At 43.1% G+C, this 22,179-nt stretch overlaps 1 protein-coding gene across 6 annotated transcripts in view; it reads right to left on the reverse strand.

The window, feature by feature from the left end:
- Window positions 1-22,179, reverse strand: part of exoc6 (exocyst complex component 6) — an 80,125-nt gene that overhangs the window by 44,695 nt on the left and 13,251 nt on the right. For all 6 annotated transcript variants that reach the window (XR_014570553.1, XR_014570554.1, XM_083787028.1 and 3 more), the window contains exons 2-11: window positions 20,836-21,007; window positions 14,881-14,928; window positions 13,480-13,570; window positions 12,686-12,731; window positions 10,309-10,362; window positions 10,030-10,180; window positions 9,113-9,262; window positions 7,949-8,017; window positions 1,098-1,181; window positions 17-63 (exon numbers count right to left, since the gene is read on the reverse strand). Coding sequence is in view for 4 of the 6 variants with exons in the window: in XM_083787028.1 (XP_083643154.1) it covers window positions 17-63; window positions 1,098-1,181; window positions 7,949-8,017; window positions 9,113-9,262; window positions 10,030-10,180; window positions 10,309-10,362; window positions 12,686-12,731; window positions 13,480-13,570; window positions 14,881-14,928; window positions 20,836-21,007 (912 nt within the window). In the remaining 2 variants the exon portion in view is untranslated. The remainder of the gene's footprint in view (window positions 1-16; window positions 64-1,097; window positions 1,182-7,948; window positions 8,018-9,112; window positions 9,263-10,029; window positions 10,181-10,308; window positions 10,363-12,685; window positions 12,732-13,479; window positions 13,571-14,880; window positions 14,929-20,835; window positions 21,008-22,179) is intronic.

A 22,179-nucleotide genomic window follows, 5' to 3' on the forward strand; every position in this document is an offset into this window, starting at 1 on the left:
TGGACTGGCAGCTTACCCTACAATCTGATTGAAGTATCTTCTGTAGCCCTCTACTGTCTCGTGCTGGACAGACAAACACGCACACATGCAAAGGAATGAAGGCATGTTATTATATAAAAACATGCAAAGGCATACAATTTGATCCACAGCATTAGAAAATGGATTAGCTGTGCCACCTTCAGAATATACTGTAGCAATATGTAGTGAATATAATTTCACGTCCAATGGTGACATTAGCTCATAACCCGCCACAAAAACCCCCTGTCAACTAAAAAAACCAGCTAGCGAGAATCGGCTAAAGCTAATGTGATCATCGTCTATTTAAAATGCACATACTGTGCGAAATGATGACGATGTCATGTTTTGCAAACTAATCAAATCCTATAAGCCTGATTTATACTTTGTTGCATGCCAGTGCTGCACAGCCTCATAAAGCACATTTGGACTTCATGTTTATTCAGACTTCTGTGTCTGTTACATGTATTAAATGTGTTCAAAGGAGCACCCATTTTCAACCTTATCTTCATATAATGTTGTCCTCACCAATGCTCATTATGAGATGGCACAATTTCTGTCTACTCACTCTAAAGTACCAATGGCATCATCGAAGGGGACTCCATCAGTTCTTGCGTTAATTCTTGCGTTATTGGCTGCCCGACTTGACCCCCGCTAGACCCCCGCAAACACACGCTAGATGTGCATGTATTTGATTAGACATACCAGTTATGAGGCCGACACCCCACCAAAACCCTAACCTAACCCTAACAGCACACGGACGCCACAGGTGATTTTTAACCCGCCACGGGTTACTTTCAACCTGCAGCACATGTCGGGAGCCACAGGTGATTAATAACCCGCAGCACGGGTGATTTGAAACCGGCAGCGCATGTCGGGAGCGACGGTGTTGTCGGACTAATGACTGTAGGTCTGTTGTTATGTCTAACCAACATATGCACCCCCCAGAGGGCGCTGCCTGCCTCGTCTGCAGCCGTATGGATGCCTTACTCCGAAGACCAGCAGCAGCAAAGTGTGTGCGTGTGTGTGTGTGCGTGTGCGTGTGTGTGTGTGTGTGTGTGTGCGTGCATGCCGTGGCTCACCATGTTAGCCTGTGGTTGCAGCACCAGCCTGGCCTGTTTTTTCCTCTGTTTCCTGTAGTAGTTCTCAAACGTTTCCCGGTCTCCCTGCAGAGAAAACACATTCCAGCGGTTTGAGCGACGATGTGATATAATGGTAACTCAGATGTACGTCTTCAATCAGTCATTCATTCCAAATGAGGCAAGCTGAGCGACCGCACAACACACAGCACTGTACATTCATTCAGTTGTGCCGTGAGACAAGGCAAGGTGTGCCTTGGGATTTTGTGACAACGCATTATAAATTGTAATATATTGTTGCTGTAGGGCAGAAACCTCCTATCTTCATATTCATTCCATTCATCCGAACAGAAAAGTTGTATTTGATTGCATTAAACGATGATAAATTACATTAAACTCACTTTGTCACTCACTTTGCCACTTGATTTGCCATTCACCACTCAGTGTGCAGCCTTTTTCTTCTTTTTCGCCTTAGGCCTTTAGCACCTCATTAATATTGGCGCCCTTCTCCTACCTATTTATCGGCAGTTTCCCATAGCCCGAGGGGACGGGACGATCGTTTGAGACTGTGATTGGTTGAGCAACAATAGTGGCCCAAATAATTCTTTCCACCATCCTTCTAGCAGTCTAAATACAATTAAAATACTGGATCTTACATAAACATAGCACCATAAAGTAAACTGTAAACATTACGTGAAGAGCAATCAAAACTAACCCCTAGGTCTTAAATATTTTCAAAACGCAGTCATACCAGGTTGCTGGCATATACTAAAGATTTCTGATGCATGATGCAAGCTTCGTACACAACACGATTACAATATATTTAGTGCATTACCTAATAATTTTCTTTTTTGATTCATCCATTTCACTATCAACTAACAATCTAGGACAAATTTACTGAGACATACACACACCTGAGGCAAAGCAGAGAATCTGCAACATTTTTGGCACACTCAGTTGTACTTCCCTCCAGTTACAATAACATGGGACCTCGTAGCCTCATTCCAAGGCTTATGATCGATTGATCATGAGCATCCATTTAAAAAAACACGCTGAAAGAAATGACGGCTGCAAAGTTTTCGTGTTTTGAGGGAAACAAAAAGTGCCACGGCTTTAAAAGATTTGTTGGACATATCATTACGTCAAGAAAAGCTCAATAGCTCAATAACACAGAACCACTTAACCATCAATAGCTCAATAACACAGAACAAAGTATAAAAGGCTGGCTAAACCACTTACATTGCAACAATGCATTCAACCCTTTACGCAGATTCAGATGATAATTTAACTCTGAACTCTGTTGAACCTATTAGCCAACGCATATGAGGACATAGAGTAAGTACCATGCATTGTTGTGTGCTCACTGTGCTGCCAGTACAGAAACTGACTGAATAAACCATGAATCCATAATCCAATAATTTAACTACTTTACGGTCAAACAGTTGCTGAGATAATACAAAGTCGATGACTAAATGTATTTCTGACATGACCTTCGCTTCTCTCTCTCTCTTTTTTTTAAATAGTGGAAAAGCACTCAGTCGACCCGCAGACAGGCAACGGAGGCCAAAGCTAACAGTACCTGAGGCAGCCCCACCTGTACTGGGACAAGTCAGAACCCACCCGTCACATGTCTGATTAAAATACACAACTACACCGTGCAACCCAGGAGTGCTTATTTAACTCAAATGGAACCATTTGCACTGCACTCTGAGTGAAATGAAGACTGAGGATTTTGCCACGTACACTCTCTTGATACTTTTCATACCGCGTCGACTGTGAGGTGAGACAAAAGGCAGGAGGGTGGAGGGAGGGAGGGAGGGAGAGAATGCGACAGAAAGACGGGGGAGCAGCGAGCAGGTAGATGAGAATGGGAGTAAAGTAAAGCCTAATTTATACTTTAGTTGTGTGATGGTGTCATGCTCAGATCTACAAGCTCAGTAAAATAGCAGATGTACAAGCTGGTGAGCTTGCATATCTGCTATTTACGGCATGCAACGACAGAAAAGTATAAATGAGGCTTTAGAAGGAGAGAGAAGAGTGGGGAGACAAAAGATTAGGGCAAAGAGCCTCAGGGGTTTGAGATGACAGTGATAGGCTGAGATCATTGTCATCTTGAAGCCGTTTGTCCTGGACAAACCTCACTAATGGCTCTTTTCCACTAGAACTTCACAGATTCTGAAAGGTTTCAGGATAAGGAAAATTCCATGTTGTTAAGCCTTGGCTTTATAGTCGAAAATAGGCAGAAGACGTTTACACAGCACAGGGACCTTAGTTTATAAAATATAATCCAAATGTACGGTGTGTAAATTTCCCAAACTGTTTGTTTGTTTTCTACTCAGACATAATCTGGTGGTAAGCATGCATTCTGTGTGAAGGAACCTCTTTTAAAAAAGAGACGCCCCCCGGGCACGTTTGTCTCTGGCATTTGAGACACTCCAAGTTGAAACACATACCGTTTCATGCTTATGAGGTCACTAATATCACTATAGCCCCAGTCCAAGTCATTCAGAGGTGTAAACTGATATAAATGTTTACTTTGTGTTTGTGTATGTCTGTATTCAAACACCTGAATGTAAAATTAGTGACATGTTCCTTTAATGAACCGTGCGTGTGTGTGTGTGTGTGTGTGTGTGTGTGTGTGTGTGTGTGTGTGTGTTTGTTTGTAGACTCTTTGTCTCTCGTGAGCGTGTTACAAAGAGAAAATGTCAAATTCCAGATTGTTTTTTTTTTTTTAATCAACTTTGTGTACTGTATGTGAACCCTTTGTGTCCTCTGTGTGTGCCTTCTTGTGTATGCATGTGTGCGTGTGTGCGCGTGTGTGTTCTTTGCAAGGGCCCTGTAGCCCCTCTTGGCCCAGTCAGAAGTCTGTCTTCTCTCATTAGTGGGGACTCTAGTCAGGGAACAGAATTGTGTGTGTGTGTGTGTGTACACGTGCGTGTTCGTACGTGGTTTGTGCGTGTGTGTGGGTGTGTGTGTTCCCCCCATTGACTCCGCCAGTCACCAATTTAATCACTTGCTGTTCGTGCGCATCATGAATGGAGGCAGCTCTACACTGTTCCATCGTTTTGTTTTGCCACGAAAAAGACAAGGTTACCGCACGGTCAGTCCTATTAGACCACTGCAGTGTGTTTCTTTGTTTCTCTATGTGTAAGTGTGTGTGTCTGTGTGTGTGTGTGTGTGTGTGTGTGTGTGTGTGCATGTGTGTGCGTGCGCGTGTATGTTAACTACTTAACCCTAATGTCTGTTATTTGGGCATATCATTATAGGTGAAAATTGTTAAATAATATCCGCTATAAGTATACAATTGTGCTTTAAGAAAAATGAATTTAAACGGTGGTTAACATCCCTATTTGACATGCCTCAACTTCACAAAAATTGCCTGAATATCAAAAGAAGCTAAATGACTTTAAGAATATAAACTTTGTGGCCTGGGCCATGGCTCAGTGGTCCAGGCACCTTGGCTGGTGGTCCAGTCTGGCAGTGTGCCATGGGTTCGACTCCCGATCCCGACGGCCTTTGCTGCATGTCTTCCCCCCATCTCTCTCCCCATTTCCTGTCAGCCTACTGTCTGTCCCTCCATAAAATATATAAAATAAAGGCGAAAGCCACAAAAAATAAATAAATAAACTTATATAAAAGAAATAAGAATATAAACTTTGATGCTTTCAAATATATATACATAGATGCTTTTAAAGGGCCTTTTACAGTACGTGATTAACAGCACGCATATCTGCAACTGCATGCATGTTCAGTGAAAGAGCACGATGGGCAAGACCTACGCTGTAGAGTGCATAATCGGAAGTGTACCACTCAAGGAAATTACGTCGGCGCTTTACAAATCGGTTTACATTCTCCGTGAATGAAACACGTGTTGTGATTGGTCAAAAAATATCGTATTGGGGGAAATACATCTGGCGGCTGTTCCGGCCCGACACTTCCGGCTATGCAGTCTCTGCCTTATGTTGTGACCAGGCTTTTCTCTTGGCAGAGGAGTAAGACTGGGACTGAGCCTAGGGAAAGTGACCAGGCTTTTCTCTTCGCAGAGGAGTCAGACTGGGACTGAGGCTAGGGAAAGATTGTGACCAGGCTTTTCTCTTCGCAGAGGAGTAAGACTGGGACTGAGGCTAGGGAAAGTGACCATGCTTTTCTCTTCGCAGAGGAGTCAGACTGGGACTGAGGCTAGGGAAGGATTGTGACCAGGCTTTTCTCTTCGCAGAGGAGTAAGACTGGGACTGAGGCTAGGGAAAGTGACCAGGCTTTTCTCTTCGCAGAGGAGTCAGACTGGGACTGAGGCTAGGGAAAGTGACCAGGCTTATCTCTTCGCAGAGGAGTCAGACTGGGACTGAGGCTAGGGAAAGTGACCATGCTTTTCTCTTCACAGAGGAGTCAGACTGGGACTGAGGCTAGGGAAAGTGACCATGCTCTTCTCTTGGCAGAGGAGTCAGACTGGGACTGAGGCTAGGGAAAGTGACCAGGCTTTTCTCTTGGCAGAGGAGTCAGACTGGGACTGAGGCTAGGGAAAGTGACCAGGCTTTTCTCTTGGCAGAGGAGTCAGACTGGGACTGAGGTTAGGGAAAGTGACCAGGCTTTTCTCTTGGCAGAGGAGTCAGACTGGGACTGAGGCTAGGGAAAGTGACCAGGCTTTTCTCTTCGCAGAGGAGTCAGACTGGGACTGAGGCTAGAGAAAGGTTGTGACCAGGCTTTTCTCTTGGCAGAGGAGTAAGACTGGGACTGAGGCTAGGGAAAGTGACCAGGCTTTTCTCTTCGCAGAGGAGTCAGACTGGGACTGAGGCTAGGGAAAGTGACCAGGCTTATCTCTTCGCAGAGGAGTCAGACTGGGACTGAGGCTAGGGAAAGTGACCATGCTTTTCTCTTCACAGAGGAGTCAGACTGGGACTGAGGCTAGGGAAAGTGACCATGCTCTTCTCTTGGCAGAGGAGTCAGACTGGGACTGAGGCTAGGGAAAGTGACCAGGCTTTTCTCTTGGCAGAGGAGTCAGACTGGGACTGAGGTTAGGGAAAGTGACCAGGCTTTTCTCTTGGCAGAGGAGTCAGACTGGGACTGAGGCTAGGGAAAGTGACCAGGCTTTTCTCTTGGCAGAGGAGTCAGACTGGGACTGAGGCTAGGGAAAGGTTGTGACCAGGCTTTTCTCTTGGCAGAGGAGTCAGACTGGGACTGAGGTTAGGGAAAGCGTAACGCACTTATAGTATATCCCATAACCTGGAGTGACTGCTATGGCGAGTTGGTTGTTGGCTGTTCAATAACAGCTGGGCGGGTGGTTGAACACCAGTATACTGAGTAGAATAAAACGTTTTAAGCTAAAAACGGGGGAAATCCTGCAAGCTTAAAATGCTTTTCAACTGTTAGATTAGTGATTCTCAACATTTGACTTGTTTTCAAGTAAAATGAATTTACTTGAAAGCAAGAATAATGATTTGTAGGGCTCTGAGTCATGGTGATGATATTGCAATATAGTATATGATATTGCAATATAGTATATGATATTGCAATATAGTATATGATATTGCAATATAGTATATGATATTGCGTGCGCTGTGCACACAAGGCTGCATAATATTATTATGCAATATTATTATTAGTGGTGGGCATAGATCTTTTTTTTTAATCACTGCAATTCTGGAGTTAATCTAGATTAATCTCACTGCAATTCTGGAGTTAATCTAGATTAATCTAGATTAAAATGGCTCATTTGAACTCTGCCGAAAGCATTGAAAATATGTGTGCGCTACCTAAATAATGACCAGAAGTAAATCCTTGAACGGGCCACGTGGCCCATTAGACCAGGAGCCCTATCATAATTGGTAATGAAAATATAATGAATAATGTTCAATACGATGTACGTGTGTTATACATTGTTTATTCAGTTAAACACGAATAACCATAAACACGTTACCATACAGGCAATTTGAAAAAGTGGGTGCAAGAACAACCCCCTTTTCTGGGATATGACATTAATTAAACTGTAAACCTAGAGGTGATGAAGAACTGTTTACAGTCAGTAGCTTTGTGACATGATTTGAGTCCAACCTCTACCTCTAGATAGTTCGTCTCGCAGGTAGTTTGTAAGATGAGTCGCCTGTGGCCGCCTGGAGAAGAAGCTTCAACCACACTGATAGGCCGGCAGTTGATGGCAATCCACTGAGCTAGGAGGTTAGTTAGCTTGGCTGATAGAGTTGGGCTGACGGGCTTGCCACGGTTGCACTCCAACATTGTAGTTTGACGAACACTTTTCCCCGGAGCCATATTAGTGCTTGGCCCGCCGGCAGCATCGCTATCATCAACCAACGCAAATGGATGCTTGTGCGTTAGGTGATACTTCAGACTTGAAGAACTCCTACAGTAAGCCATTTCTGCTTTGCACAGGGTGCAAACCACCTTGTTCTTGTCGAGGTTTCCATTGGGAAGCTTCTTGTAAAGAAATTTCCCCTGAAGCAAACCCGGGTTCACAGAGTCCTGCATGCTGACGTTTGATGTGGCACGCCGCACTGTTCATTAATTTCACCCGTGTCCGGTTAGGTTAGGATTTGTTACCGCCCCGCTCTCAGAGTAATTTATTTCACCTTGTCCCTGTTAGGTTAGGACTTCTCCCTCCCACAGAGTAATTCCGCCAGGTAAAACTATCAAAGTGAAATTCCTAGTTTGCTCGCTTTATGCAGACCCAGCTCCCAGACCCAACTTTGAGAATAGATTAATGGCGATAATATTCTCGCGTTAACGCAGCACGTTAACGCCGATAACGGCCCAGCATTAATTATTATGCAGCCCTGGTTGTGTGTGTGTGTGTGTGTGTGTGTATGCATGTGTGTGCTTGTGCAATGTGCACGGTGACCTACCAGTACAGTGTAGATGTGCAGACATCTGTAAACTGGTGAGAAGTCCACCAGATCCTGAGCTGTGAGAACCTGTCAGGAGACAGATGAAAGACACATGAAGAGGACATTCCCAGTTGGCCTCATATTACCAGACCATCAGAGATCACCTACCGCTACGTCTGGTGAAATCTATATTCAACGTTAGACGCTAGAACTGTATTATGCTAATAACTGCATTGCAGGACCAATGCAGACTTCAGGGCGACATTTCATATTGGGATGGTGTCAGGATCGGTTTTCAACAAATTTGTCCTCATTTATCAAACGTGCACAGACCAAGCAAAATAGACCTATGCTGATCTCACCGCAATTGTCAGCATTTATCATTCTATCGTCACTTTGACTTGATCGTACGGTACGCTCAAACGCCAGGTCCTCAGCTTCTGCACGCAAATGTTTCACATCTTGCTGTAGGTGCAGCATACAATGTCTGACAATCTGACAGGCATCTGGACACATGTATCCACTCCAAAATGTATTGCGATTATGATGCCAGATCTATCAACACACCATTCTTACGCTGTGATTGACCAGGTACGACATCCTGTTGATGAATGAGGGCCAGTGGGTGTAACGTGGGATGTTGTTTTTCCCCATTGTTTTGGCAACTACGTCGGATTTTAAATCTCACCAGACATTTCGGTTAGGCAGTTCTCAGATTTTCAGGCTGTGAAGCTAGTTCTGAGAATACGTGCAACAGTACGCACACACACACAAACACACACACACACACACACACACACACACACACACACACACACACACACACACACACTCACGCGCACACAGCAGGAGACTACTAATGGATGGATAGACGGATGGTTGAAAGCTGGGCTAATGGACGGATGGGAGTGCAGGTGCAGTCAGACAGACATTCCCACATCACATGCTTGCCGTCTCTCATTAGGTCATGACGGTAACAAGGCGGCACAAACACACACGTTTCTCACATCCCATCCCATCCTCTCACACACAGTGGCAAGGATCCCACTGTGTGCCTGCATGCACACACACACACATACACACACGCACACGCATGCACGCACACACACACAATATCAATTTAGGCATTTAGCAGATGTCCAGAGCAACTAACATGTGCAAAGTTGCTTGTACGTTCCTCACCTCTTCATCTCCTTCCTCTTCCTCTCCGGCATCGTCCATCATCTGACCGTTGTGTGTGTGCGTGCGTCCGTTGAGAGAGTAAACGGGTTTGGTGTAGTGACCGCTGGCCTGCTTGGCGACCACTGTGTTAAAGGTCCTGTGCTGCTGAGCCTGGCGGTGGTAGAAACACAAGGTTATTATAGTTTCACATTTTTCATTGGGCTTTTTTTTATTCATTTTTCTTTTCGTTTTGAGTGACGTTTCGTTTGAAATTTCAGTTTAGTTTTGATTCGTTTTCTAAGTGAGTTTGCTAGTTTAGTTTAGTTTATATTTTATAAGAGGCTTAGTTCTATTATTTTTGGTGTTGTGTTTTATTGGAATATGGGGTAGTGAGGGGCAAGATTCAATAAGGCAAGGAAAAGAGCAAAAATAGAAAATATACAAGTTCACAACGTGTGAACTTTGGCACATGCCATTGGCGCACATGGGTGGCAAACTGGAACTGGAAGTTTGATGAAATGTATTGCAGTCAATGAGAGCCAGCTGGTCCAGCAAGTTATGAACAAACATTATTTCTGAATGATTGCGACCTTTGTCATATAATTCAGAAATTTAAAAGAAGGTTGTTTTATGGTCACTGTTTTTTTTATGTGCACCCTACATAGTTTTGTTACAGCACCAAATATCGTTTCAGGCTAGGTTGTAGCCGAAAAGAAACACCAGTGTCGTGGTTGTGAAACTTGCACACTGCACACTGGATGATGCTAAAAAACTTCAAAGGTTTATTTAATGGTTCCTTTACACCAGGGACGTCTTTCTTCTTTATTATCTGACGTCGGCCCGGCACCTGGTTTTCAGTGGTGCGGATGTGCATGCTTTATTGTGCGGTTGTGATCAACATCATGGAATGAAATGTTCTGAATGGAGTGTGTAGCAACCTGTCTCATGGCAGTCTCTCCCACTTTGTCAGAGTGTTTCCTGATGCTCTCCAGGAAGTCCTTCAGGTCTGACATGGACACCTCCTTGATCTCCTCTCTGAGTTTGGGAAGATTCTCCGCCATGATCCGACAGAACCTGTACTTGCTGACCCTGTATGGACAAGAGACACCGGAAACATAAATACATTCACACTGGAAACGCAACGCAACCTTTACAGACCTGTATATCGTAAAACTAATTTTCAATGACTCTCCACATCTGCATAATTGTAAACCTACCTGGGGATGTAGACATTCTCCAGCTGTTCCATGGTTTTCAATGCAGCGTAATACCTAAACAGACGGAACAAAACATGTGTTAACTTACAGTACATGTGAAGAACTCGCATTGTGAAGAGAGAGAGAAATGGAAAGACAACATGCTAAACCTCATGGATTCTCATCCAAACTACATATTTTTTATATATTGTTGGTCAAAACCAAATATGAAGAACATTGCCTGATTTTGCTTGCATTGCATGCCTCCTAGTTAGATTTCCCACTGGTTCTGACCCTTAACCACTTAAATTCTGCATACTTTAGTTTACTGGAGTCCCCCAGGGGTCTAATACTGAGCACCCTTCTTTTTACCATCTACACTACATAACCATGATCGTGTCAAAAATAGTCAATCTGCAATTTCCCAGAATCTTCGCCCTAGAATAGGGATGCTAGGGTTCATTTTGTTAAATCATATTGGGCTTTTTTGGGCCATTCTGATGCAGAGATTTCTTCATCTCATTGCTCGTATGTATTGTAAAAAAAAGAAGAAGAAAATATTTCACGAAATTCATCAGGATCAATAAAGTGGAATCTGAATATGGAACACAATGGCTAAACGACATCCTTGACCTTTGTGCTATACATCAGTGGTTGAATGATTGATGGATACATTTAGTTAGGAACCAAATGGACACTTACAAGTCTGCAACACAGAGTTATGGGGGTCTGTGGCCTAATGCTGGGGCAAATGGTGGTCCTTAAAACTAAAACGTTTGATAAACACTGCTATACAATATACATATTGTAGGCACTGACATTACTGATATCACGCCATGGATATGATGAATTTAATCCATCATTGGATCTAGTCGTGGCATTATCATATCAAGTTAGCGTCAAGTCACACAAGGTTCAGCCAGAGGTCACCGTGCTGGGCTCCCATCATTAGACTGATGGGCAGGCTGTGGAGGGATCTAATTGGTTGGTAAATGAGTGTAAAATGTGTTGGATACACATGAACAGAAGACGGCTTCATAAAAATCTACCGGGCCAAACGTTTGTCAATGTGCATAGCTCCCCGGGCCGGGGGTCACAAAGGCCCCAAAAACTAGCAGGTGGCATGACTTCAAACAGAACGTTGATCTGAGGAGCAACGGCACATACGTGCGCTGTATGCTAAGTGCGTGCTACATGTGAATTCTTCCCCATTCCCAGTAACCGTGTTTAGGACATGTCATTAGTGCTTAGAGGAGATGCCATGCACACACCTTCAAACACACACACACACACACACACACACACACACACACACACACACACACACACACACACACACACACACACACACACACACACACACACACACACACACACACACACACACACACACACACACACACACACACACACACACACACACACACACACACACACACACACACACAGGGTGGCTAGCAAGGAAGGGCTAATTGCCTTCATTTGGCTGTGGGCCGTGACAGGGCTACAGTGAGGGGGCCTTGCTGTGAACAAGGGCACACTGAGGGTCAATTGTCCTTCCAGTGAATGGCCCCTTCCTTTATGGAGGCCCCGGCAGACGGTAATGAACAAGGAAGGGTCATTATTTTCCGTTCCCGAGTGAACTTGGCTCCCTCCTTTTTTACAGATCTACGTGTAAATATGACCTGCTGTGCCGGCCAAAGTTCACGGGGTAAAAGTGAGGTTTGACTGAACCCCAGTCCCCAGAACGATGGCGGCGGTTGAGTTGGAGAGTTAAGTACAGTGGTGATCACAGATCTGAGATCAGAGTTAAGTACAGTGGTGATCACAGATCTGGCCACAAGACTACACCTACTGCCTCTTTGGTATAGTCTACACCCTCTTAAACTGGAGGACTTCACAGTTTAAGCCCAATTTTATACTCAGTCTATTCAAATAGCAATAGCGGCTCTACAAGTTCACAAGGTGTTGCATTGTGGGGGCTCGACTGGTCAATGCAACAACCGCATAATTGCAATATCCTATGTTCAAGTATTGGGTCATATTGTCTCACTATCTCTTCCTGTCACTGTTCACTGTCCTGGCTAATCAAAATGTAGAGAGCATGTGAAAACACAGACTAGTGTCAATCAGGTAAACATTATGGAACCAACAGCACACCAAGTTTTCAGAATGTTTATATGGCACTTTGTATACTTGATCCCCTTACAATTGAATTATAAGCGCCATGAATCCTAGTCAACCAATGACGAAGTAAGTAATTAAAGTGCATAAAACAAGTCTGCGTATCTATCAACATCTGTTAATACAGCATCACAATCACTTTAGCCATTTACAGTTCATATGTTGGCTATTCACAAATAGCAGATCTACAAGGCAAGCGGGAACAGGAACATACCGTTTGGTCTCCAGCTGCTCCTTTAGTTTGCTGTACATTTCCAGAACTGCAAAGACAACAGGAAAAAGCTCGTCATCATCAACAACAAACTTATACTATATTACAAAAATATTGGATGAAACTATGTATTGGTTTCTCATGCTCGTACTTTTCAGTTGAACTGAAAGTGCATGAGAGGGGGTGCTAGTTTGAATAGTTAAAGCATTCCCTCCCTCTCCCATCCTGTATCTTTTAGTTACTTTTTTTGGACAATAAAACTCAGAAGACATCAAAATGTAAGGAAAGATTGCAGACACGTGGTCACATCACATCACATCCCATGGAGGAACTTCAGTTTTTCAGCTTCACCCAGTGCTGCCCACAGAGCAGCGCGGAGGGGGGTTAAATTATGGGTTAAGTGGCTAGCTCAGGGCCTGGACGGTTAGCTCAACCGTCTGGGCTAGCCGTTAGCCGTGGGTAACCGCAGTTTAGGGTGGATATGGGTCATTAAAATATATTATAAATTAATATCGGATAAACCGCGGGTGAAATAATGCTGGAAATAAATTAATGGCATCTATCTGTGCGTGGGTGTGCATCTTTGACCTTTCTTGTAACCACTGCGCTATGACTTCTCTGGTGCTCTATCCTCTTAGATCAACATCATTTATTTTGTATGTGTGTATATACTGTCAAACTACCTACCTATAGACCTTATGCAGACCACATCCATCTTTCCATTAAGTTCACTATAGTAACTCACTATTGCCACTGTGTGCGACTTAATATGTTTTATGAATGTGTGTGCATCTTACCAGGAATACAGAGCTGGAGCTTCTCCACAGTGGTGACCATGTTCCTCTGTTGGACCCGACAGCGAATCACCTCTTCCGTCTGAGCCGTCACCTGACGCACAGAGGAGGGGAGAGACAGTGTCGCAGTGAGACAGAGAGAGTGTCACAGTGAGACAGAGAGTCTGTCACAGTGAGACAGACAGTGTCACAGTGAGACAGACATTGTAACAGTGAGACAGTGTGACAGTGAGACAGACAGTGTCACAGTGAGACAGAGACACTAACAGTGAGACAGTGTCACAGTGAGACAAACAGTGACACAGTTAGACAGACAGTGTGACAGTGAGACAGAGACAATGTAACAGTAATAATAAATAATAAAACTTTATTTGTATAGCACCTTTCATGCTCAAAGTGCTTTACAGAACAATGGAGAATAAAAGAAAAGCAAGGCAACGACAAAAAACAAGCAGTAATGCAATACAGTGAGGACATGAATAACAAAAAATAAAAAATAAAAAATAAAAGATCAATTAAAAGCAATGTTGTAGAAGTGGGTCTTGAGCTGAGCTTTAAAAATGTCTACAGAGGCTGCCTGACGAAGGTACAGTGGGAGCTTGTTCCATGCCGACGGCCCGTAGAAGCAAAAAGCTGCTTCCCCGTATTTTTTAGTTGCCATTTTTTTAGGCAAAGCGAGCAGGCCAGCAGTGGAAGACCTTAGGGTCTTGTGAGACAGTGTGACAGAGTGACAGTGAGACAGTGTGACAGTGAGACAGACAGTGTCACAGTGAGACAGAGACACTGTAACAGTGAGAGAGAGACAGGGTCAGAGTGAGAGACAGGGTCAGAGTGAGAGACAGGGTCAGAATGAGAGTCAGGGTCAGAGTGAGAGACGGGGTCAGAGTGAGAGACAGGGTCAGAATGAGAGACAGGGTCAGAATGAGAGACAGGGTCAGAGTGAGAGACAGGGTCAGAGTGAGAGACAGGGTCAGAGTGAGAGACAGGGTCAGAGTGAGAGACAGGGTCAGAGTGAGAGACAGGGTCAGAGTGAGAGACAGAGTCAGAATGAGAGACAGGGTCAGAATGAGAGACAGGGTCAGAATGAGACAGAAATAGGGTCAGAGTGAAAGAGAGAGAGACACAGTCAGAGCGAGCGAGGCAGGGTCAGACCAAGAGAGAGAGAGATAGAGGTCAGAGAGAGAGACAGGGTCAGATGGAGAGAGACAGGGTCAAATAGAGTCAGAGACACAGAGATAGAGAGAGGGAGGGGTTTGGAAGGGGAGACACCAACACCATTAACTGTCAAGGTTAAAGAACGGTCATGTCTAACCACTTCTTCAACCTGATGAGCACGCACAGCACCACAAAAACTGTATGTGCGTGCGTGCGTGCATGCGCGTGTGTGTGATGGGAGTTGCTCACCTCCCTCCCAGCCTCCTGCAGTCTTCTGTTAGTGTCTGACACTTGGCCCTTTGCGGGGGGAAAATAAAACAAATACCATCCGTTAATGATGAAGTAATTAATCGACTAATCAATTTATTCTTTGACAGTTTGTGTTTGAACTTGGATTAGTGATGTATTAGTTAAAATGTCTGATATGTGCTAACACAAATGTGAATACCCCTCATCCATATTATATATTAGAAGTTATGTTCTAATCTAATGGCTGGATGTATGTATGTCTGTGTTTGGAGAACTTATGGGTTAGGGTTAACCCTATACATTTTTTAATTAATCACATCAAATATTTTATATATATATATTATTTAAAACAAAATGTAAACCACTAAAATAACCATTAGTTGCAGGCTTGGTATCAGTTTTGATTTGACTCTTGACCTCATTCTCCCACTTGGTCCTGCATGGATTCCAGTCTTCCAGAACAACTTTTCATCTCATACATTCATGAAAGTTCCACAGTTCCTTCACGGTTTTGATTGTTGTTCTAACAGGACACACTGATAGTGGCAGGGCAACGCAGAGGTCAACAAGGCCACCAGTGATTTTCAACCTTTTTAAAAAGGACCCCAAGTTTGATATGCATGTGTTCATGGACCCTCATGATTGTTAATCTCTGGGACTCCAATCTCCACAGTACAATCCTCAATGTTCATTTAACGCTGATGGACCAATTTGGGGGCGACGCACAGAAGCTCAAAACACAACGGTTCGCTCCACGTTTTGGGCTTGTGGATCTGTTACTTTTAATACTTTTGTGCGACGCTGTAGTATGATCAAGTGGGGCATTCATTTACAAAAAAATAGAATATGAAGATAAGAGGTTTTGGCCTGACAGCAACGATATCTTAATTCATCCATCTATCACCACTGTATCTATCTGCCTCACCCTTCTCTCCCCTCTCTTCATCCCTGGTTCTCTGCTCCTCCCATTTCTCTCTCTCTGTCTCTCTCTCTCTCGCTGCGACTGCTCAGCCTTGTAATCAGCTCATTGTCCATGAAGGGGCAGGGACAAAGGCGGATAAATTCAGATTAACCAGGCAGCGGGGACTTGAACCCGCGGTCGGCACGCTGGGCCTTTCATGAGCCCTAATGGCTTATGACAGGCCCTTTCTCACAGATTCAGTGACAAACTTCTCGATTCTGGATGGGGATTTTTGAACTCTCGGCTCTTGTCAAACGGTTGAGAGCCATGACCCAATTGACCACTGGGCCTTCCGATGACAGCCTTTCAATGGGAGTCCTCTCCACAGGAACAGGGGGCGACAACAAGACAATCAGTGTCTCTCCTCCGACGCCATACCAAGAAGATTATTACGCATTACACAGACTGTTTAGAGTTAGTTTTAATCATTAGGATAATGCGTCCACACAGAACAATTTTAAAACCACTTGAACCCTAGCATCCCTGTTCTGGGGTGAAAATTGCAGAAGCTCAAAACACACGTTGCATCGGTTGCGTCGGTGGTAAATAAATGTACATAAAGAGAACGCGAGAGAGAGATTTTGTAATAATTAACGTCATGTGACTGTTTGGACCTACGATGATGAATGAAACAGTACTTTTATGATTGTGTGAGAGGTGTCTAAGTCTAAGCATCTGGGGATCCTAAAATATGCATTTTTTTAGATGAACAGTCTGTGTGTGGTCCTAGCCTCGCTGAGGGCTGTCACACAATCCTAATTTATTTCAAGTCTATAAGCTTGTTGTTTGAGCAAAGAATTATTGTATCGTATTGTATCTGCTAGAATTCTATGAAAATAGTTCTAGATAAGAAAGAATAAGAAATTGTATTATCTGTATTATGAATGCCTCTGTTGTCTGTTCTGTTTTATGTGAGCGGACCACAACAGGGAAAAGTCTCTATAGACTTAATTGTGTTGTTTTATCCTCAAATGCATTGTGATAGCTTCAAGCAATTAAATCACACATGGCGTGTGTACGATTTGAAAATGAAAATGCAATGTGATTCGCTTTTGCTTTTTCATTCTGTCATAGAATGAGCAAACTTGGAGATGAAGAAAAAGCAAATAACATTGCATTGTTCAATTTTATGAAGGTTAAAAATAATTTCTCTTATTTCATTTGAATTTTCTAAATTAGCCCTTCACTAAATCCCACCCCAAAAAGCGATTGTCCAATGCCAATCCAAATAGTTTAGCAACGGTTGCTATGCAGGTCAAGCTTTCTTCGCTGCTAACGTGCCTATTGGACAAGGATGGGTTGGGGAGGGACTTAGTGAAGGGCTAATTACTAATTACTTTTTCATTTTAATATTGTCCACTAATTAGCAGGGCATTTTTTGAAAATTGAAAATAAAATTATCCTTTATCATTTTAATTGCGTCATAGAATGAGAACATTTGTAGATTAAATGTAAACGCTATTGCATTTTAGATGTATTTTTGTCTCAAGAAATGCATTAACCGCTAGGGGTTCCAATCGACGCGTCTGTAGACATGTGTAGACATCCTAGCGCATCCAATTGCGCTAGGACCTGAAAATGAAAAAGCATCTCTCTTATTTCAATTGACATTTTGTATTTTCCATTTCATTTGAATTTTGGCAGCCTTATGCTTCCATAGAGAGCCATGCCAAACGGTGAGGATGCGAAGCCCACGACCAATGGCCAAAGGGTGGCGCTATAGCACTCAATTGAAAATACAAACTTTGACCACGCATAGCTCATGAACCGTTTGATCGTCGGCAATGAAACTTCGATACACATACAGTATGTGTCGCCTCATGCCGAGGACAGTGTTTCGTGCTCTTACTTTTGACCTCTATATCACCCGCCATTTTGAATTATATGAAAAACTGTTAAAATGTTTCTCCTCCCAGGATCTTTGATCATAATGCATGAAAATGTCTACAAATGAACTGGACCTATACGGACAAAGGAATCTATAGTACTTTTTTTAAGTGAAAAAATGAAGGTTTTATGCATATGCTTATGAAACTTTACAGTATGGTAGAGGGGCATGCCAAATAGCACTGAAACCAGCCTCACTCCAAAAGTCATGGCACTTGTTTCTTTGACTCATGGGGAACACATATGTTACTTTGACCAGTAAGCTCCACCCTCAGATATTCCGCCATTTTGAGCAGTTTGAAAAATGCTTATACCCGATTTTCTGCCTGGATCTTTGAGCGATTTGCGTGAAACGTTCTGCACACAATCTATGGACCATTATCTGAAATCCCAGTTGAAGATAAGTTTGTACGTGAGAAAATGTACAGCGAACACACTGTAGAAATGGATGATGATCCCCAAAACCAGGACACACATAATTGTCATCACAAACACTGAATGATTTTGCTGTTAACAACAGAACAACTGATCCGGATAGCACAGTAGCTACTGCCATTGGAACACAAGGCCAAGGGTTCAATCTGGGCACTGCCAACTCACTCAGTGTATGAGGAGTAGCTTGGTTCGGTGCTGCTGGGTGTCCTGGTGGGACCTTTTCAGACTCCATCATGGCCCATAGCACTTACCCTACCCCCTTAGATAGCATTTCTGTAGACTTAGATAGCATTTGATACAGACTTATAGCATGTTATGTAGACAGCACTATAATTGCATTGTATGTAGTCATAGCACGTCATAGTACATATGTATAGCATAGTATAGTATATATGTATAGTTTATATGTATAGTTTCATTATATAGATATTCCACTGTTACTTTCTTAGCTTACGCATGTTTCATGATAAATGCTTTTTATGTGATGTATTCCCATGCTTTTTTGTTCTTGCTTAATGTAAATCGCTCTGGATTAAGAGCATCTGCTAAATGCCTAAATTGTAAATTGTAGGTACTGATAGGTTAAAATTACGTTAGTTTTGTTTATGCAGATAGAAGTCACGGCGAAAATAAACGTCCCTTAACATCTTTAGCAGGCAATGATGTTTGTCTATACAAAACAGATTAAATTATTCAGGTAAGTTTGGAAATGTTTTAATGACTATGGAGAAAATCAAAGATATAACCAGACATAACTCTAACCTGACCTCTTAGTAAACCTAATTCCAACCCTAAACCCAAGCTGAATCTTTTCCTAATTCTACAAAAGGTTCTTTTGTAACCATGAAAACAACCATTTCTCTCATCATCCTGGAAGCGATACAAGAACAAATTTCCTCCGATTTTTGCTTATTTTATTTTGTTTGTTTTTAGAATTCAGCAATGTTTTCTTATTTATGCTCTTCTATTAGACATTGTATTTTCTCTCAGTAAGAGTTGGAACAGTCAACTCTTACAGGGAGAGGAAAAAAGTGTTTGTCCAACAGTGAACAGTGAAAAAAAACTACTTTCTGGCCTTGACAGCCCATACATCCACACAGAAAAGTCCTATCTGATTGCATTAAACAACGTTTAACAATGTTAAACTCACTTTGCATGTTGCTTTGCCACTCGATTTTCCACTCGCCATTCACTTTAAGCATACCCTCTATAGTTACTCCGTTGATTAGACATTGATATTCCAAAAATAGTATCCTCATTGAATTACATTGCATGGTGAAACAGGCTCTTATTTTTAGCAAATTCAATTACATATGCTTGCAAGGACATTTTGGCCCTAACAAGTATAGTATCACACACACACACACACACACACACACACACACACACACACACACACACACACACACACACACACACACACACACACACACACACACACACACACACACACACACACACACACACACACACACACACACACACACACACACACACACACACACACACACACACACACACACACACACACACACAGCCGATGGATGGATGGTTGAAAGCCGGGCTAATGGATGGTTGGGAGTGCAGGTGCAGGCAGACAGAGAGACGGATTCCCACATCACATGCTTGCCGTCTCTCATTAGGTCATGATGGTAACAAGGCGGCCATTTTGGCCCTTCCGTAAAACTCTCATTACCTCCTGGAGGACAATGGCTGGGCCACTGACCTGAATGGCCTCTTGGTTATTAATCTGAATGAACACTGCCATTTGATAATTGGGGGACTGTGTGGTTGGGTTATCAATTTGAATAATATGCTGTCCTTTAGTAATTAGACAGCTGTGTGGCTACAACGTGAACATGGCTGAGAATATTGCTTTTAGTTTGCCTGCCAACTGAATTCTTAAAGGGAAACCTTGGTTGTTTGAATCATTGTCTTTTTTTATTCTTGTTGCCAGGTACACAGAAGGTAACAACAAATATCCAACATTACCTTAGCTGAGCAAGACATTATCAACTATCTTCATGGAGATTTCTTTTTTTTTTCAAATACTGTGAAATTTGACTACTTCCTCACATAATTAGGCAGGTGAACTGAAGACATCTTTGCTAAAAAAAGATTCAAAGCTTGGAAAATGCTATGTTAACACCCTGAGCGTCATAAACAGAGGTTTCCGTCCTATCAAATAGTTACGCTCAGCGCTCAGGAGATTAATCACAGGACGGAGCATTAATGATATCATAACCGAGTGCACCGCTCCACAGGCTGTCGCTTGTCGCATTAGAAGTAATCATACTTCCCGTTGTTGTCGATCCCCTCGGGCGTGTTTTGGCTACATCTAGCTACTTCAGCTACATCCAAGATGGTGCCTTGTGCACCTTGAAATGGGCCCTGAAGAAACAAATCGCTGGGCGTCCTGATTTAATGGTACCAAATACCCCCGGGCGTTCTAGGTGTGTACAATTAACTCCTATGACAACTCCGCCATCTTGCGATACAGAAGATTCTTTGAATCAATATTATGATTGTTGTCAGTTTTGTAAATACAAATACAACAGCATGCATGCAGTGCTCGGCCAGATCTAGCTGACCAACAACAAGACCATGTCTCGCTCTTGGGCCACGTCTTCCAAGCCCTACAGACCTCATACGTATTCTGTGCTCTCTCTCACCATCAGTTTCTCTGCATCTGCGCGAACTTTGAGCAGCTCTGTGATGGCGTCCACAAAGCCCTGGTGATGGAAGTTGCACATCTTCTCGATCTCGCGGTCATGGTTCCGTATCCTGGCATCCAGCTTCTCCATGAAGCGCTTGTGGGCGTGGGGCTGGTCATCATACACAGACCTGGGACACAGACAGAGAGAGAGAGAGAGAGAGAGAGAGAGAGAGAGAGAGAGAGAGAGAGAGAGAGACAGAGAGAGAGAGAGAGAGAGAGACAGAGAGAGAGAGAGAGAGAGAGAGACAACAAAGATTGAACAAAAAACATGTAAAAACAACTGTACCAGCACAGTATTCGTATTATTGACGTCACAGTTATTACAAGTGAGACAAGACGGACATACATAATTTGGATGTTTTCACGGCCTGTATGTAATGTACTGTATGTATGTATGTACTACTATATACTGTATATATGTCCCCTCAAAAGCAGATCAACTCTATGTGCATGTTGTCGTGCAACAGAACCATCACTGGTCTTCCTTAAGTGCCTGATGAAAAGAAACGTCAAACTTAAGAAGCATGAAAATTGGGCTGTAGAAAAAACTACTTTCGTACGGGGGGGGGGGGGGGGGTGGGGGGGGGGGAACGGAACGGTAGGTGGCTATAAAGTATTTATAAAACATATCACGGTTTCTATTTACCAGTGGTTTCCAAACTTTTTCATGTCAAGGACCCCCAAATTGACACTCATTAGCCATACCCTCATTAGAAAAGATACGCCAGGGACCCCCATAAGAGAAGACTTTTACGGCTCTAGCAGTGATTTTCAACCCGTTTAATTTCAAAGACCCACAGTTTGACATGCATTAGTCTACGGAGTCCAGACCCTCATTTAATGGCATTTCTATATCTCTGAGTCTGAGACCCCCAATTTATATTTCGTAAAATCAAAGTAAATTTGATTTGGAAATTTGAAAAATGTACACTCTCAGAGTTACAGACCCATAAGGGTCCATTTGGTTCCAAAGTATCATTTAGCTGGGTACCCCCTGGAATTTCCTCAAGGACCCCTGGGGGTCCCCGGACCCCACTTTGGGAACCACTGGTGTAGACCATCACCACCACACTAGTCTAGGACATGCCTGTATGAGACTGGCGGCTTTGCCACTGAACAGTGAACACCAAACTGTGATTTATTTTGTGAGGCTTCATTCACAAAATGCACACATAGGAAGGAACATACTATTGATAGTTCGTTATTATTATTCATTATTATTAAACATTTTTAAGCAACTATATTACACTCTGGCAATGGCAGACCAAGTAGCCAGTTGTTAACATAGTACTGTTAAGAA

This window comes from Protomyctophum parallelum (genome assembly GCF_964188405.1).
Source record: "Protomyctophum parallelum genome assembly, chromosome: 17".
NCBI lineage: Eukaryota > Metazoa > Chordata > Actinopteri > Myctophiformes > Myctophidae > Protomyctophum > Protomyctophum parallelum.